The sequence below is a fragment of the Monodelphis domestica genome, chromosome 7 (genome assembly GCF_027887165.1).
Source record: "Monodelphis domestica isolate mMonDom1 chromosome 7, mMonDom1.pri, whole genome shotgun sequence".
In the NCBI taxonomy this organism is placed as follows: Eukaryota; Metazoa; Chordata; class Mammalia; order Didelphimorphia; family Didelphidae; genus Monodelphis; species Monodelphis domestica.
In genome coordinates this window covers 111,071,185-111,091,101 of record NC_077233.1, presented here as the reverse complement: position 1 = coordinate 111,091,101, position 19,917 = coordinate 111,071,185, and the positions used below count along the sequence as shown (strand labels likewise).

Below are 19,917 nucleotides of genomic sequence, written 5' to 3'. Positions count from 1 at the left end.
TTAGTAGATGAGCTAAAGCAAGATGAGGGTAGCCAACAGGCTTCAAACTTCTTGGTGATCTATATGGGGTATCCATCCTAAGATTGTGAAGACTTCTCCCAGCAGAATAGGCAGACAACAGACAAGAACAATTTGTTCCCAACAGCCATTAAGGCAGCTGAAGCTTGACAGTGTGGAACACTTACAGCTTGGTGATATATCAAAGACTCTAAGGTCATCCACTGTGTCCCAGGCCATCATAAGTTGTCCTGACTTTTGCCTTGCCACTGGTCTTCAATGACTCTACAAGAGAGAGTGAGACTAATGATTTTGCCCAACTCTGCCTCACCAAAATTCAATTCAGAGGCAAGTCAACACATCACTCATAGTGATATCATTGGTCTTCTTTGAAAATGAAGGATGAACAACAACAGCAAAGAACAATGAACTGAGAGATTATATTGAACACATTTAGGAAACTGCTTGATATTTGCAATGACCCCCAAACTGTTGAGTGCAATTCATCTATTTCTTTAATGCCAAAGTTCTAATGATGCTATATGGCTGCAAATGATGAAAATTACAATATCAGAAGAAACAAAATAAGTAATCCAAAAAATAAACTTTTGAAAATGATGGGAATAAATTGATTTCCTCATATTGTCATTTGCTGATTTCTTTAGAAGTGTCCAAAAGGCATCACAAGGGAAACACGTATCTGGTAAAAGAGTCGAACTGGTCACAAGAAAGGATGGCAGGTATGAAACTGAACGATCTGAGATATGGAGGTACTAAAACAGAAGAGGGCCTCTGAATCACTGGACAAATCCTGTATATAAGATTTATGAGAAGACATGGATAAGAAGTTGACATAGGATAAAGTGTAGACCTGCTGTGCTCTGCATTAGTGGAGGGAATAGATGCACTAATGAAATTTTGAATTCATCTAAGTATAAAATCCTTTCACACAGTCACATCCCTTATCCTGAGACCACGGAGATACATGAAGATATTTGAGCCAATACTGAATGACTCTAGATTTCTGGGTTTTTTAGCTTAGCACACCTACTTTTGGTCATTTTCCATTTCATCCTTCTCTAACATTTCTAATTATCACTCTTTGCTGATGTCAGGATACTTGAATCTAGCAACTGTCTTCACCTTCTTCCAACTCGCAATTTCTAATATCTTCTTGTCATCTGGGACACCAGTTAGCCAAGTTAGCTCAGAGGATGTAATGAAGAGATATGAAAAGCAAACCTTAAAGCACTATACAGAGGCTAGCTACTAGCTATTAGTAAATCTTAAGCAATAGGTGGAGGGGGGGCTTTCAGAAAAAATGGAGTGGGGAGAGCACATTCCAAAAAAAAACCAATTTCTCAGTTTATAAGTCATCTGTTGGCACAGAAGTCAAATTTCAATCATTTTTAAGGCATTTTTGTTCTCCTATAACTCTCAAGTAGCTGTTTTCCTTTTTAAAGGGTATTTGTAGGCTCGCCTGTTTTATTATTCCATAACATGAAATGATTTGGGGAGTGAGGCAGGGGGAGGAGGAGGTTCCCTTCATGTTGAAAGAACAGCCTTGGCCCTGATTAGGCAGGCAGGCTGTCTGGTTTCTGGGTTGTAAAAGATTGAGAAAATCAGTGCCATCTGTTCACTCCTCGCTGGAGTGGAAACTTGGGATCAAGCTGCTTTCTCAGGAGCACTTAGAGCCTTGGTTGTGACCCATGGCCAAAAGGCTCTGGGTTTTACATGCCAATGCCCCACTATAGCACTTCAGACCATTAGGCCCCAGAACAGAAAGGAATCTGGTTGTAGCACTCAGTCTACGCCATCTCTATTTTCAGATATTTAACTCAGAATAAAAGGGTGTTAAATGAAGAAGCTCTAAATTGAGGAACTCCCCTGTTCCACAGTAGAAAACAAGCAGCTGTGGGCTATAACGTGCATTCAGCTGCTGTATTCTCTCATTACAATCTTCAACTATATGAAGGAATGTCACACCTGCTCTCTACTGCTGGGTAAACCTTGATTCTACCCATGCCAAAGAAAACTCTATCCCCAGCCCCACTCCACTCCCTGTGGTTCCACCTTTTTTGCAGAGAACTTCTGGCTTTTCCTTCAAGCCACAAATGAATCATTGTTCATTGACACAAATGAACAAATGGCACACTGAGAAATCCCAAGAAGCCTTGGGTCTACGAAGCCATAGTCTGGCTATATCTCCCTCTGCTCTGTGCAACTGAAACATACTTTTGCATAACAATCTCACAAACACGAGTCATTTGGGGAAAACTGGAGTTGCACTATCTCCCCTAAATCCTTCCCAAAAATTTTTAATTGAACAAGATAACATTTGCAAAGCACTTAGCACCAGTCCTGACACAATTAGCATTTAATAAATGCTTATTCCCTTCCCCTTTTCCACAACTGAGTTATTTCTGTATCATTTCAATTTTGTTCATCAAACGTTTATTTAGCACCTAATATGTTCCGAGATCTCTGATCAGAACACATGAAAGAGTTCAGTATAAGACTAAAAAGGGAGATTGATGTCATCATTGCAAAAGTCTTTGAATACCAAGCTTAAGGGTTTATTTTCGATACAAGAACCAAAATGGAGTCAATGAAGCTTATCAATTAAGGGTATAACATGGACAGACCTATCTCAGTGAAAATCAGAGACCAATTCAAAGACCATTGCAAAAGCACAGGAGAGAGGTGATGATAGTATGAGCTACAGTGATTGCTGCGGGAATGAAATGAGGGGGATAGATGTAAGATAGTTTATGGAAAGAAACCATATTGTACAACGATGTTGAAGAGTTAGAACTGATAGAACTTGGTAACTGATAAAGGGGATGAGAGAGGGAGAGAGAGAAGGAAGAGTCTAGGATGACTCCAAATTTACAAACCTGGATAGCTGGGCAGATTGTGATGTCTTCAACACAGAGTAAGGAGTAGAGTCTGGCTTTGTAGGGAGGGGTGGGAGTTCCATGTGAGATGTACTGAATTTGGACAGGATCATCTTTGATAAGGGTTATCTGCTATAATTAGGTCTGGATGTCCTACATTGACATGATAGCTGAATCCATAGGAGAGCAACTCAAAAAGGAGGATGGGGGGGAAAAGATGAAAAGGAAGAAGAGGGGAGTAAATGAAATGGAGAAGGGGAAAGTATAAAGATAAGCAAATATGTTTAAAAGTGGGAAATGGTGGGCAGCTGGGAAGCTCAGTGGATTGAGAGCCAGGCCTAGAGACTGGAGGTTCTGGGTTCAAATTTGGCCTCAGACACTTCCCAGCTGTGTGACCCTGGGCAAGTCACTTGACCCCACATTGCCCAGCCCTTACCACTCTTACCTACAAATAAATGACTAAATAACAACAAAATGTGTGTGTGTATGTGTGTGTGTATGAGAGAGAGAGAGAGAGAGAGAGAGAGAGAGAGAAAGAGAGAGAGAGAGAGAGAGAGAGAGAGAGAGAAAGAGAGAGAGAGAGAGAGAGAGAGAGAGAGAGAGAGAGAGAGAGAGAGAGAGATTGAGATTTGGTGATTGGAGATGGGTACTAAAAACTGAAAGAATTTATATATAAATGTCTATCCAGCAACATACATAAAGTACACATTAGGTCTATTGTCAACATTTAAATTAATGCAATAATATTTATGGGTGCTTTGTAACACATGTGCATAAAAGGAGCAATGTGTGTCTATAAACATATGTCTATTAAATTAGAAGAAAAGGAAGGAAGGAAGGAAGGAAGGAAGGAAGGAAGGAAGGAAGGAAGGAAGGAAGGAAGGAAGGAAGGAAGGAAGGAAGGAAGGAAGGAAGGAAGGAAGGAAGGAAGGAAGGAAAGAGGGAAGGAAGGAAGGAAGGAAGGAAGGAGGGGAGGAAGGAAGGAAGGAAGGAAGGAGGGGAGGAAGGAGGGGAGGAAAGGAAGTAAGGAAGGGAGGGAAGGAGGGGAGGAAGGGAGGAAGGAGGAGAGGAAGGAGGGGAGGAAAGGAAGAAAAGAAGAAAGGAAGGAGGGAGGCTGAAAATAGTTACATAATTTTACTTCAGGCCAGAATTGTAAATGTCAGTATATTTCTATAAATGCTTAAACTCTAATCACCAGATGATATTTTTCATGTACGTGTTCTGCTTTTGCTGAAAACAAAATACTTCCTTAATAAATGAATTCCCCCATTAAAAGAGAATTACTTAAATAGCTTCAACTATTAACACAGGATATGTGAATCTAATTAAGATCTCCTTGGTGGAAAGGTTTTTGCATAGAGATTCTCCCTTTGGAATGTCATCCCCAGAAGAACCCAATAGTGTTCATTAACCTTCATTATTAAAGGAATTTCTTACTCACACCATAACCATATTGGTTTTCCATTTCCTCAACTCTGAAATAAAGAGATTGAACTCAATGACCACTAAAGTCCCTTTCAGCTCTAAATCTATGATCCTTTGATTCTCTTATCAACACTGACCCAAACACCACACATGGAATCATACAATCATAAAATCTCAAAAGTCATTGGACTCTTATCTATGTTTTCTGTTCTGTCTCATACCCAAACAAGAATCCATACCACACACATAACATTCCCAAGAATTTGTCATTCTGCCTCGACTTATAGACCTCCAGTGATGGATTATCTCCTAAAATATCCAATTTTACTTTTGGACAACTCTACTAATGAATGTTATTACTTCTATCTAGGCAAAATCTGCACACATAAAACTTCCACTCATTGCTCTAGGTGTGGCTAATGAGCCCCCCCCCCCCTCTGGACTCTACTTTCTAGCCAAATATAAATACTAACTCTTCCCTAGTCTTATTCTGCTCTATCCTTATGCCATGTAGGTATGTAGATAATACCCAACACATGAAGTGGAAATGCTTAACATAGGCAACTATTTCTTCCATATTTTAAAAGAATGACATAAGTTCAACCTCTTCAATCAAGTCTAACCCGCTTACCCTTCCCTTTTCTCAAATCTCTCATCCTTTTCTGCCAACTTTGTACTAGGCACTTACCATATTTATACTCGTTTCATGGTTATTTAAGTATTTGTTCTATCCCCCTACTAGAGTATAAACTCAGAGTGAGGACTATGTCTCAGTTTTTATTTTTGCATGTATCCCTAGTACCTAGCGCCGTGCCTTGTATTAGAATGTGAACACCTTGAGAACAGGGACTGCCTTTCACCTTTCTTTGTATTCCCAGCACTTAGCACAGTGCCTAGCTCATAGTAGGAATGTAATGCTTATTGACTAAGAGGAATTTAATTTTTTTTAATATGGGATTGACTTGGCAATCACATTTTATTGCTCACTCCTATGTTCACTAACACTTCCCGAGCTCTTTTCACATAAACACTGGAGCCATGATTCCTCAAACCTTGTACTCAGGAAGTTGATTTTTTGAACCCAGATATATAACTTTATTCCAGTGGAATTTTACTGTATTAGATTTATCCTAGTCTTCCAACCTGCCTAAATATTTATGGGTCCTGGTTCTGAGTGTCAAAGTATTCCCGCTCACTCTTTGTGCTTAGATAGTACTTTTGTTTTATTTTGTTTTACCTGTGGTAAGGATCCAAGGTCAGAACACTGAAGCTAAACTAAAACGGCCCAAAAGTTGGTGAGTCTTAAGTGAAAAGAACTGCTATACTTCGGAAATTATAAAAGGGATAGATAACTCACAAACATTATGGGAGGTAATAGCAAAAGATCATTCTAAAGAGCTTTGGAGTGGCTTCCTCTAGCCTGACATGCCACCACAACCTCTTCCAAAATAAAATATTTCCCATAAGTATTACTGAAATACAATAATAGGCATATCTGAGGTGATCCTATCCACCTTAAAAGTAATTAAGCAATAAAACCTATTGGTTTCTTTCTTCTAGTGTATTCCTCCTAATTTAAAAAAAAAAGCTAATTAAAAAGAAAATTATTCCAGTTGATGATCAATTTTCTTTCACTACATCCCCAGGTTGTTCATTTGAACAACCTAAAAATAATTTTTAAAAAACTCTTAATTTTTATAGCACTTCAGACCTTAAAAGGCATTTTTGTCACAACCCTGTGAGGTAGCTAGTACAAGTATTATCCTCATTCCATAAAAAAAATAAGTTGACATTTGGCAGAGGCAAATTGACTTGCCATGGGCCCATTGTTAACTAGAGCCAGGATCTGAACGCTTGTTTCTCAATTCAAAGTCTAACACTCATATTACCCTATATTGTATCTCAATTCTTGAATAAGTTCTTAATGAATTCTTTTTGCCAGGAGTATCAAAATTTCTTTGAAAATGTTATTACTACTATGCTGAATTTATTATACTTTTTAAAAAAATAAAAATCATTTTCTAACAAGTCCACAATTTCATAAATAACCATCAATCAACATTTTTCATAATAATAAAAAAGGTGTTAGTAACTGGCAGATTCATTGTGCACTGAAGTATTTGTGTTTGTTAATGTTTGTTTCATAATAAAAAGCAGAGTTTTTTCATTTTAAAAAGGAAAACTCAACAATAATAACTACTAATAATCATAACATTTACATAGAATGTACATGTGCCAGACACTGTGTTAAGTCACTTTACAATTATTACCTCATTTGATCTTCATAATGATCCTGGGAGGTAGGTGCTATTATTATCCCCATTTTGCAGAAACAAAAAGAGACTAAGTGACTTGACTGAAGTCACACAATTAATTAGTGTCTGAGTTAAACTTTGAACTAAGATTTTCCTGACTTGGGGCGCTCAGTGCTCTATCCACTGAGCTACCAGCTGCCTAATTAATTAGCCTTATGTAATCCCAGAACCCAAATAGAAAGTAAAGGGCATCATTCCTGTTCGTTCAAGACACATCCCTGTGTGATAACCATGATGGCGCTCTCCTCCAACTTCCAACGTTGGCATATTAGGGTGAGCTGGCAGCTTTCCCAGAGATTGGCAGAGTCTAGTTCTGGGTTTCCAAATGATGCCATTCCACCTTTAAATTATGATCCCCTGATCCATGAAAGGAAAAAAGGTAGTAAAGCTCTGGTCTAATGGAAAAAGCAGTGCTCTAGGACTTGGGATAACCGACTTTCAAGCCTGTCCCCAGCAATATATCTGGCTATAAGTATAAGGGCTCATTCAAAACTCAAGCTATGAGCTACATAGGTCACCATTCAATTTTCTTAGTTTCAAAGTGTCGATTTTCCCCCATATTCTAATACCTGTAAAATATATATGTGAAGAGATACATCACTTTAAAAAGTCAATTCCCCAAAATATGTTTTATTCATCAACCTTGTCAGTATTCAAGTCTATTTGCATTATCAATACAATGGTTGAACCACCATAAGAGGTTCAAATGTAAGAAATTAGCTTCTGAGAGAACCAGCTCTATCTTTAAGAAACACAAGGAAATTAGGGGTTTGGGAAAAGTGGAGTTGGAGGGAGGGAGGGAGGGTCAAGAGAGGAAATTAGTCAATCATCAGTGATTAACTGTCATTTTCCTAAAGTAGATTGATTCTCATTTATTTAGATTTTCCAGCAGGAACTAATTCCTGGGAATGATGGAGAAGGTCAGAGTTTTTCGAGAAATAAATCTCAGCAGTCTGTGTCATAAGTACTGTGAATTTTAGAAAAATTTTTGGGAAATTTTTTCAAAAAAGAAAAAAAAATCAGGCTGATACTGCTAGCTCCCTTTGGTTGGAACCATCTGGTCTAGTTGCAGAAAGGCAACTATTCTTCCTTGAACCAAGTTGGTCAGTAAGGGACACAGGGCGATACATCCTGTGGCCAAATGCATCTACTTCATCAAATGTGTAGCCTGGTGGCTCAGGATATGAAGCAAGGCACTTCACTGGCTCCTTAGGAGTAAAGCTGATGTTGTAAGTTGTTTCTCCTGTCACAGTGGCCTGACACCGTTGAGGGGAAATAAGAGGTTTACAGCTCTTTGTGGCAATTGGTGGATGAGGCACAAAGAAGGTCTTGGTAGTAGTGAGGCAATCCATGGGCTCCTTGGACAAGTTTAGCTGAGGGATGGGCTTAAAGGACTCCTGCTTGTTAGTGGGCCATTGCTTGAAGTCATCTCTGTTGGTAGTGGAGCCTTCAAAGCGCCCCGATTTCATGGGTGGCATCACAGGACGGCAGCACTGGGCAGGGCCCCCTTTCTGATAAGTGTAGTGAGCCTGCACCGTTGTCATGAGGTCCATCTTCTCTTCAGGGGCAGAATAAGTCACGGGGGGCCGAGAGTACATCGGGGGTATCGGCCACACTTGGTACTTTTCCCGAAACTCAGTTATATTACAGAAGGGAGTGTCACAACTGCTAACCTTGGGGTTGGGTTTCAGGGACTTGGCAGGCTCCCCAGCCAGGCCCCTAAAGGCCTCCTTGTGAGTAGTGATGCTTTCAAAGGGGATCTCACAGGGCTTGAACTTGTTGGTGTCCATTGGAACTCGCTTCTCTAGTGGATGTGCCACATAATTCAGCTTATAGTTGGTCAAGTCCTCTAGGGGGATGCTGCACATCTTGGTGGAGTAATGAGGCTTGCAACTCGTTGTGGTCACTAGGCCCTTGAAGGGGAAGTCATCCTGGTGAGTGGTTCTGTAGTCAAACTTCGTGGCTGCTGGGCGATAGGACTGATCTGGCTTTATTAGCTCACGTTTCGGTTGGTTCCAGGGCACGTAATCAACTGAAATGAAAACAAATCGGCACAGGTCATATTTCCTGCCACGCACAGTCTCTATGCATGGATGGATGTATACACAAATATATAGATATATGACTGCTATGTAGACACACATATGGGACTGAAAATGAGTCATCTATTCCCAAATATATTTATGTTACCTAAAATACAAGGTTACCCAGCCCCTAGTTGAATGAAGGACTTCGTATTTCAACTATATGACATTTTTTTTAAATCTTATCTTCAAATTGATGTTAAGAAGGCATTCTAAGGCAGAAAAGTGGTAAGGGCTGGGAAACCAGGTTGAGTGACTTGACCAGGGTCACATACCTGAGAAGCATCTGAAGCCATATTTGAACCCAAGTCCTCCCAACTCCAGATCCCATTCTCTAGCCACTCTGCAACCCAGCTGCCCCCATGCGACATTTCTGATAAAAGGACAGCTTAATTTCTCATACTGCTGCACTCCCCTTACATATAGATGATGATGATGATGATGATGATGATGATGATGATGATGATGATGATGATGATGATGATGATAACCACTCGATAGTAATCGCAATCTTGAAAGAGCAGCTTGGTGAACTGGCATGAATGATGGTTTCAAAGTCAAAAGACTCCGGTTTTGATCTTGCCTCAGCTTCATACTAGCTCTTCGGGGCCTTGAGGAATCTACTTCACTGCTGTTTGCTCTGTGTGAGTCATTAGCCCTAAGATAGCTGTGACCCAGACCTTATTGTCGAGGGCCATATTAGAGTCTAATAGGGGCAGGGAATAGCAAGTGCCAAATAATATTGACACCTTAGTTAGACAATTCAGTTAAATTTCAATAACATTTATTAAGGGTCTGATATATGTAAGGCGCTGTGCCAGACAAAGAATGGGTTCAGGCAAAAAAGGAGAAACTTGAGGAGGGAGAGCTCATTTTTGCACATGGGAAGGGGTTGGGGGAGAAAAGATGTGGTGTATTAGTTGAGCCTTTAAGATAAGGCTAGATAAATTATAGCGGACCTTAAATTCTAGAAGCGGTCATTTCTGCTTGATTCAAGATGCACTGGGGAACTACGTAAAGTTTTTTCAAGTAGAGGAAGGATGTGATTATGGCAGTACTTCAGTTTCCCCATCTATAAAATTAACTCAGGCCTCTGTTTCTTCATCTGTAAAATGAGAATAAACAACATATGCCCCTGCCTTGACTGCCTTATTTTGTGAAGATCAAATGAACCAATGTGCTTATAAACTGTAGTGTCCTATACCTTCTATCTAACATTATTGAATTATGCATTAATGGAGAAGGAATAGAAACATTTTTCAATATAGTTGCTCATAAATTTTAAGTCAATTACAGGTGTGAATTTCATATATCGATCTTCAATATCTCAAGAATTTATTTGGTTTCTCATTGTTGCTTGTGTTTTTGCTATACAAATGGGAAAGGGAAGGGGAAGAAGGGAAAGGAAGGAGAATTTATTAAATGCCTGCGATGGACCTGCCACTAAACGAAGGGCTATGCAAATGACATCTCATTTGATCCTCAGAACAGCTCTATGAGGTAGGTGCTAGTCGAATCCTCATTTTACAGCTATGGAAACTGAAGCAGAAGAGGTTAAGTGACTTGGCCTAGGTCATACACCTAGAAAGTGGCCAGATCTGAATTCAGGTCCTCTTGGAGAAGGCTGGAAGAAATGAATGTCTCCTATCTCTTTTATAACAAAAATGGCAGCAGCTGACATTTCTTTAGTATTTTATAGCATTTTTATCAACTCCTTGTTAAATCACCATGACAACATCATAAGAGAATGCAAAGATTATCACCCCCATTTTATAAAGTAGAGACTGAGGCTAGGCAAGCTTAAGAAGCTTGCATGTAGTCTATGCAGCTAATATGTAGAAGAGCTACAAATTGATTTCAGGTTTTCTGACTCGTCTAGTACTCTTTCTCATTGTCTCTCTAGGAAAGACAATCAGAGCCCTGCTGTGCAACTTCATATGCAAAATGTCTCTGATTAACCCCAGTCTGGTCATTCAAAGGACATTAACGGAGGTGCCACTATTTCCAAGGTCATAAGCCAGAAGGTACTCCTATCTCAAAGTGTATACAAGAACACATTTAACAGGTTCTTAAAGTGACTAAGAAAAGAGAGTTAAAGAAAAATGGCAATGAGTATTTAAGCACTGTAACTTCCTCACTGTCATCCTGTGTGCAACAGAAGACCTTCACTTATATCCAAGGTCTCTTGGGGGGCCCCACTAAGTTGTAAATCAAAAGGTCATAAGACTTCCTCACTGGGTGGCCCTGGGAAAGTCATTTAACCCCCATTGCCCAGCCCTTACTGCTCTTCTGCTTTGGAACCAATACACAGTAGTGATTCTAAGACGAAGTTAAGATTTTTTTTTTAAGTCTTAAGACTCCTAAAAATCCAAAGTTTAAGGAATCATAGAATTAAGATTGTTAGAGCTAAAGGGACCTCATATACCATCTAGTCTAATCCCATTGTATATATAAGGAAACTTAGGCAAAGCCAAGTTTGATGACTTACCCAAGGTCACATTTTAAGACATCCTACTAGCAAAGTTTCCTAACGCACACACAAGAATTCAAATGGCTACACTGGAATGATTTTCTTCTTTCTGGGCCCTCACACAGACTTTCCAATAAAAGAGCTCCAAAAGGAGGAAATTTGTTGGGAAGAGTTGGACACAGACAGCCTATAAGGAAACGTGGAAAGAAGACATTGGATCAGTCTCCTAAGGTTCCCGAATGAGTCCAGGGCTACAGGGAACTGTAGGGCTGTATAAGGTGTCAGAATTTCAGATAAATTTCTCATAAATTATCAGGCTTGAAATAACTGATCTGAACCCAAGTGAACTCCCTGAAACTCCAAAGTTCTGACATCACTCTATGTGACTCTGTTGGGAATTGCCTGAGCTTACTGCCTTACTTAAGAGAAAAAGCATGGGATGGGAAACTTTGGTTTTATCCAGCTGCACGTGTGCAGAGCCTCTTGACACACTCGAAGTTTATTTTAGGCCAACGAGACTACTATGTATTCAAAATATGCTACATTTTAATTGAAAGCCTAATCCTTTTCCCAGAGAAATTAATGGTTACATCAGCATCTTGAAAGCATTAGGGTGAATTGAGCAGGGACCTTCTCCAGAATCCAAACCACATGTTCCATGGGCAGACTTCAACACAATCAACTGAGATGACAGTCAAATGGGGTGATAGGCTTGTGGATCCCTACACACTCCCTAGATGTAACAGGAAGGACATGGGGAACTTTACAGGCCTCCCCACGTGATAGATGGTGTGTTTAAAAAGCAAGTTCCTAAACTGAGAGCCATAGCATGTACTGTTCTTCTATTCTACTATTTCATATGCAAAAAAAAAGTTGTGATGGACTCTGGCACTGAGTTCCTGGAAGCTTAAGCAATTTCACAGTAAAAACCATTCACCTAAAGGAGTTCAGTAAAGCCAAGACACCGAATAAGTATTAAGAAAAACCACCCTTTCTTAAGTGGTTTGGAGGGACGGTATTGAGGAGGAACTTCCTTGTCTACACAGTAGATTTTTTTTTTAAAGAAAATAGCTCAGAGAAGGGGCAGCTAGGTGAAGTGGTAGACAAAATGCAAGGAGGGTTGGAGGCTGGAGTCCAGAAGACTAGTGTTCAAATTCAGATTCAAACACTAGCTGGGTGACTAAATCCATTTAATCTCATTTGCCTCAGTTTCTTCTTCTGTAAAGTGAGCTGGAGAAGGCACTACAAACCTCCCCAGGATCTTTGCCAAGAAAACTCCAAATGGAATCATAAAGAGTCGGACATGACTGAACAAAAAGTTCAGTATAGACCAGAGCACTAAATAATTATACTCTACATCCTTCCAATTGCACGTTGTTTTGAAAATACCACAAATTACAACCAAATGCTGCTCCAGTGCACTTTACTGGCGTTCCTAAACTCCAGGAAAGGTGCTGACCCTAACAGTGATAAAGGGAAAAATTTACATATGGTTCCTATGGAATAAATGTAAAGGGAGTGAATATGTAGGCAGAACTCCCATACATATTGCCTATAAGAAATGAAGCTTTTAATGATCTTTGTCTTTCTCCCTCTGCTACCTTTTTAAATCCCCACTTGGAAGGAGGAAAAAGTCGTGCCATAAAATAGTGAAGTTGGAAGGGAAATTACTAATGCAGCAAAAGCATTGTAACAGAAAAGTCACCTGACTCCGTGATAAAGTAATAAGATAAGGTCAGAAGGGTCCCTGAACACCTTCTAAAATTGGGGTTACACTTTTGACCACATGTGAGCACTCACATAAAGAAAAGGAAGACTAACCCATGGAATGTCAACCTGAATACTCTCCCAACACGTAAGCTACAGTCTCCTATGCTCAGTAGCTTTAGGGACTGCTTTGATTGTATCTGTCCTCTCACCTGAACCTCTAGGAAGCACCAGGACTGGGAAGCTCAAGGAGCTTTTCTCTGTGCTAATCTAACACTTACATGCAAGGTCGTTGGAAAGAATGTATCATATTCTTCCAAAACAAGCTAAACTAGATCTGTAACCAAACAAAAAAGGAGAAAAAAGAAAACTCTCTGGTAGAAAGAAGGAAAAGAATAAACGGCAATGTTACACAGCTAAGAATGATTTTTAAATGATGGACTCCCCGCCACCTTGTAAATTTTCCAAGCAAGGGTTCATATAGCAACTTTTCACATATATTATCTGAAATAGAGCTTGGATCTCTCAGCTCTATATATTTACTTTGAAAGTATCTTAATAGAGGCAACTAGGAGGGCTCAGAGGATCAAGAGCCAGCTTTTGTCAGGAAGTCCTGGGTTCAAATCAGACACTTCCTAGCTGTGTGATCTTGGGCAAGTTACTTAACCCCAGTTGCCTAGACTTGTTGCTCTTCTGCCTTGGGACTGTAAAAATTAAATTATATCTCTAATAATAAAAATATTATATTTTATGAGGTTTATTAAGGATCATTAGACATCAAGGAATAAAGAAGATACAAAATAAAAACCACGTGACCATGTCTGATTAGCCCATTTAATATCCCCACTTAGTTTACCACTATACTTGCTGCATCATTTGCAAAGGAAGAGTATGTGGGAGGCATTACTGTCATTTAAATACCCATTGTGATCTGCCAACATGGAGATTCAGGAGAGATTATAGGGAATTCTGGGAAATACCAAGGACTTCTGGGGAATGAAGTCTAGGGTTCAAAATCTCCATTTATACAGGATCAATACTTAGTATTTATTCTAAGAGAAGGTAAGGGTTATTTTTTAAGTATCTTGATACATTTTTTGGAAAATGTTATCATACATTTTAAAAAATATTTAATAGATTTCCCTAACAATGAGTTAAACTTTAGGGACCCAAAAGCTGCTTTGACCTAAGGCAAAATAATTCCCTAAGACAACTTTTGAGGCTCAGGAAATAGATCAGGGGGATCATTCAATCATATCATTTATAGCTAGGAAGGACCTTATTGAACATCTCAATTAACCCCCTAGTTTTATTAAATGAGGAAGTTGAAGAACAGACTTAGAAAGTGGCATGCCCAAGATCCAAGAAGAAAGAGGGTATGAATTTGAGTCTTTAATACTAAATTTAGTGAAAGAGGTTGAGTCTTGTTATGTACACTAAGTGTCTGTGAGACAGCCATGAGGTGAGACTACAGACAGATCCACATTTCCTTTTTGAATTGAGTCCTCTTTAAGTGATAAGACCTGAAGAGAAGGGCATCGGAGTCCTTGCTTTTGACTTAGAGTTGGAGACAAGCAGCAGAGACAGGATCATAAATTTGAACTGGAAGGGATATTAGAGGTCATTGAGTTAGACCTCTTCATTTTACAGATGAGACAACTGATCCCAGGAAGATTTAAAAGAGTTCCCCAAGTTCACAAAGCCAGTAAGTATATGAGGTGGGGTTGAAATCCAGATGCTCTTGATTTTAAGTCCAGGAGTCTATTCATTCTACCACATTACCTCTAAATCTCGGAATGATTTCTATTTCCAATGTGAATGTGTGAAGTCACAGGAGATGTGATAAAAACAGAATTGACCCCCTCCTACTCCCAAACTCAATCAAACTTACTTTGGTTGTTTTTTAACTATGAATGTATAAACATTATTGAGCTACTTACTTAGAAAGTGACTTGCCCAAGACTACACAGCTAGAAAGTAAAAGAAGTTCAACTTGAGTCTTTAACACTAAATGTGCCCATTTACTTAGGTAGCACAATAATGATTATTCATATTATTACATACATGTCAGGGTAACGTGGCTATAAAATTTGTTTAATGAAAATAATATTCCCTGTTCATGGGTGCTCAGTATTTAGAGAGTGTTGTTGTCATAGCATGCTTATTTGGTCCAGACTTAAATCTGATAGAGGTAGCAACAAGGAGTTTACATCATTAAAAATCATTATATCAGGTACATATTAATAAATGTGAACTTGAACCTGAAATATTCTCTTGAAGATGAAGCAAATTAAGGACAACTTTTTTGATTTGTCTCTATTTTGTTAGTATAGGGATATCCTTATGAGGAAATCCCCTCTTCTTTATCTATCTATTTCTCCCATCCCCTCTCCTCTATCCTCAGTAATTTCTCTGCAATTCACATTCTTAGGGTCCTTATTGCCTTGCCCAGTGGTACACAGGACAGGCCTTGTCAAAGGCAGGACTTGAAGCAGGTTTTCCTCACTCTCCATTCACACCATACCAAGCTGCCTCTCTGGAATAGTCATGTATGTCAGTAATTTTTTTTTACCTAAACAGAATGACCTGGTGAGTGAACTTCTCCCCCCCCCCAAAAAAATGATGGCACGATCATACCTTTATATGTGGCCAGAGATTCCATCTTGTCTTTACATTGATGCCTGTTTTCACGTGGTCTGAAAGGATCTACTCGACAGACAGGGTAGGGGTTAAAATCCTGTTTATATGTTGTGGTCATATCCATATTCTCTTCATTTGGAAGATGCTGATCGGGTGGCTTTACCTTCACTGGTAATACTCTGTGAGGACCATAATCTCTCCTATAAATAAAATGAACATATTACTTTCATGATTGACTTAAACCTAAGGCTTAGTGATTTCTACTACTTAAAATTCAATATTTATTTAATTCAATTTAATGTGTACCTTTAAGTGCCTACTGTGTACTGTGCTAGGAAGAAGAGATTATAAAAAAAGTAAAATGACTAATATTTCCTATCCTCAATAGGCTCATGTTCTACAAGGATGTATACAGGATTATGCTAGTCACTATATAGAAGTATCAAAGAATTAGAAGGGTATAAAGTTTACCCTTGGGAAATTCCAATTTTAATTGGGAAAACTCATCTTTCTAATTTAAAAAAATTATTGACATATATGGCTGCTCCGTGTCTATAGCATATATAGAAAAAAAAACAGAAACAAATGTAATGGTAATATTTGAGAACCAAATACTTGGAATTGTTGCATTATTCCCCATTTGGTTTCCATCTAACATGTGGAGGTTTGATGAGTCTTCTGATCATAAGTAACTTGGGAATTGTAGTGACAAAAGAATCATCTCATTAGTTGGACCTAAAGGTACATGCAAAAGGTTCAGCAAATGATCTTTCACTCTCTTTCCAGGTGGCTTTCTAGTAAGGTGGATATTACTATAAGCCACTGGTAGATGGGAGGCTGCCATATCTCCCATCAAGCAACCACATGTTCCTGAGTAACTCCATTTCTCTGGGTTCTTTTGTGTTTATTCTTTCCTGATCACAAGTAAAGGAGTTCCTGGAGAGAGAATGCACAAGGCTATGATTCTATGCATTTCTGAAGCTCAGAAGAGCCATTAGTTCCCCCTGGAGCCATAGCAGCAACAGTAGTTCAATGTGGTGAAGACCCAGCTCTGAGGAGTAACCTGCTTACCTCGGTTCAGCTGACAAGTTACTGCTGGGCTAGGGCAAGAAGGTCACTCCTCAAGAGGAGCTCCTCATGAGACTCAGGTCCTGCTGCAATGATGGACACTCGAGGAAGGTAGAAAAGAATTTCCAGGGCCAGGAAACCTAAGGTAACTTTCACCTCAGCATATTCCCCATATGTATCTGAGTAACTGTGTGCTTCTAGTTAAGCCCACTCTTCCCAGGGAAGAATTCACCTCTCTGGCTTGAGGTAGAGGGGCTATTTTTGGACTTCCGTCATTGCTATACTTTCTCAATAGAAATCCCTTTGGAAAAGATAATTGACTTCAACTAGTTATAATTGATAAAGGATGACACACACACACACATCAGAGTTCAAAACTACAAGCCTTCAGGCTAAGAATCAGCCCTGGAACCCTAAAGGAAGAAATAGCCAACCACCCTCTGAGAACTTAGCTTACCAGCGAAAATGAGGGCTTGGGAGAGTTAATTCACAGAAGCTGTTATGCAAGGCAATATATGGCTGAAACCTCAAATGAAAGTGGAGGCTCTACGTGCTATAAAAGTTCTGAGAAGGGAGAGCTCAAAGTGGGTTGGGACAGCCAGGCAAGGTGGAGTGCTGTTGGGTAGGATTTTATGGAAGAGGTAGGACTTGAGCTGCACCTTGAAGGACAGGAAGAGGTCATTCAGACAGAAGAAACAACATATGTTTCTAGAATCCATATACTCAGCAAGTTGATATTATATTTTTTCCCAAAATCAGGGTGAAATTAGTGGTGTAATAAATCAAGGAACTAAGCCCTCATTTCTGTAGCTATGGTTTCAAGCATTATCCATCCACATTTTAGAGCACAAGGGATCATAAGAGCATAAGATTTAGAGCTGGATGGGATCTTAAAGGTCGTCTAGTATAAATCTTTCATTTTAAAGATGAGGAAAGTGAAGCAGAGAAGTTATGACTTAACCAAATTTACACAGCAAGTAGAAGAACCAACATCTGAACCCAAGTCTTCTGACTCTAAACAAAGTATTATTTTCAAGGAGGTCAGTGGGTAGAAAATATGTGACATTTACATCTAAAAAATGTCAACTCTCCCTCCATCCCCATCCTTCACTAACAACCATCACAAAATTTAAAAGAATAAAATCCGGAGAGGATTGGTATATGTTATCTACCAGCACCCAAACACACATGGCCTTGTGCAAGTTGTGGCTTCAAATTCTCCTTCCTTTTACATTTAAACTTTAAAAAATACAATTGTGCATGCATGTACACACACACACACACACACACACACATACATATTCTACCTTACTTTTGAACATCTATCACCTAGAGAACATACATCCAACTGGGTCAGAGGAAAGCAGATTCCCCTTGACAGTGCATTCCATAGCAGCTCAGCCAAAGGGGAAGGTTTCCGGACAGGAAAACATTAGGACCAAACACCAATAAAATGTATTTCCTGGACAAAATCTGGAGCGGCAGCATTACTCTAAACCATGCTTGACTAGCAAAGTTAACATGCTCTACTGTAATCTGTCTTACACAGATTTATTCACATACTTGTCAATAAACCAAAACCAAGTCCTGGAAACATTGAGGGTGGGAAAAAGGGAAGATGAGGCAGGGGGGAAATTCATCTCTCTAGGGATGGGGGAAGAGAGACATGAGACATTTTCATTGAACTCCTTTTACAGTCCCAGGCTAGAGTTTAAAACAGATACTATGGCCATCAAAAATGCCTCTAATTCATACAGTACAATGCCAGGTACTTCTTTTGCATTGTCAGAAAAATATAAAATGGGCAGCTATGTGCATTGTAGCATCTGGAAAATGATTTTATGTATAAATCTTTGAGGGTGGGAAATGGGTACCCCAAATGTACAGAATAGTCCATATAGCACTACTTTGTGTACAAGTATCTTATACTGGCTTCAATTCAACATTATAATTAGATACAGCAGTGAAAATATCAATGATGTGACCTTGAGGTCACTACCTAGGCAAATACCAAGTAGTGAAACTTCCTGTAATGTAGTCCTGTTTAGAGAATACATAAATAAAACTGCTTTTCAGCTTAAATTAGAGAGAAAAGCTGTTGTCTGTCAAAAATGTCAACACTAGAAGGGGTACATGAGAAGGAAGTGGAATCTCCATTTTAAGAAGTCTCTGAGTTGAGTTTGAAGGCAGCATTGGACCACACATCCCTATATAAACATATCATTCAAATAAGTCAGAGTTACTGCTCTGTTCCATTTCACATCCAAGGTGGGAAATATCAGAAGATCCTAAGTGCAAGAAATGAAAGGGGGAAAATCATTGCATTGTATTGTTCATTCCCTAGATAGCATGGGGATATTCTCTACTATACATTTCCTAGATATGGGTGGCCTCAAATACATAATGATTCTATGGTACAGAAAATAGGATTAAGAGTCAATATATTCATTCTAATTCAGAAATACCCAACAAATCTTTGTAAAGAATGCTGACAACTATAAAATATTCTATTTTATCTATAACAGAGGTGTTCTCTGTTATATGTTTTCCAGGCATTTTGTTGTTCTGTCATTTTAGTTGTGTCTGACTCTTCATGATTTCTTTTGGGGTTGTCTTGGCAAAGACACTGGAGTGGTTTGCCATTTCCTTTTCCAGCTCATTTTACAAATGAGGAAATTGAGGGAAATAGAGTTAAGTGAGTTGCCCAGGGTCACACAATTAGTAAATGTCTGAAGCCAAATTTGAACTCAGGAAGATGAATCTAACCACCTTGAATGACCCTATGGTGCAGAGCATAGAATTCAGAATCAATGTATTCACTCTAACCTAGAATTGTCTGTAAAACATGGCACCTATAAAATTCTTTAGTATTTATATTCTCTCATAAAGTTGTTATGTTGAATAGTTAACAATTACAAGTGAAGATGGAGAATAAATTAATCATTGAAACAAAGAACAGGGGACAACTGAGTAGCTCAGTGGATTTGAGAGTCAGGCCTAGAGATGGGAGGTCCTAGGTTCAAATCTGACCTCAGACACTTCCCAGCTGTGTGTCCCTGGGCAAGTCACTTAACCCCCTTGCCTAACTCTTACCGCTCTTCTGCCTTGGAACCAGTACACAGTATTGATTCTAAGGTGGAAGGTAAGGGTTTAAAAAAACAAAGAACAACAATTAGGAAATTCAAGAATTGTGGATCTGAGGAGTCTTTCCAAATGTAAGTGTTTGTCCAGAAAAGGTCTTCTGTCCTTAGTAAATGAAGTTTTAACCAAATCTCCTTCCCTGAAGTGAAAAGCAAGAAGTATAAAATGAAAGT

At 39.1% G+C, this 19,917-nt stretch overlaps 1 protein-coding gene across 2 annotated transcripts in view; it reads right to left on the bottom strand.

The window, feature by feature from the left end:
• Positions 1-7,244: 7,244 nt before the first annotated feature.
• Positions 7,245-19,917, bottom strand: part of SAXO1 (stabilizer of axonemal microtubules 1) — a 110,307-nt gene continuing 97,634 nt past the window's right edge. For both annotated transcript variants that reach the window (XM_007499614.3, XM_007499615.3), the window contains 2 exons: positions 15,533-15,735; positions 7,245-8,666 (listed from right to left, as the gene is read on the bottom strand). In XM_007499614.3, the coding sequence (XP_007499676.1) occupies positions 7,654-8,666; positions 15,533-15,735 (1,216 nt within the window). In that variant the 3' untranslated portion in view covers positions 7,245-7,653. The remainder of the gene's footprint in view (positions 8,667-15,532; positions 15,736-19,917) is intronic.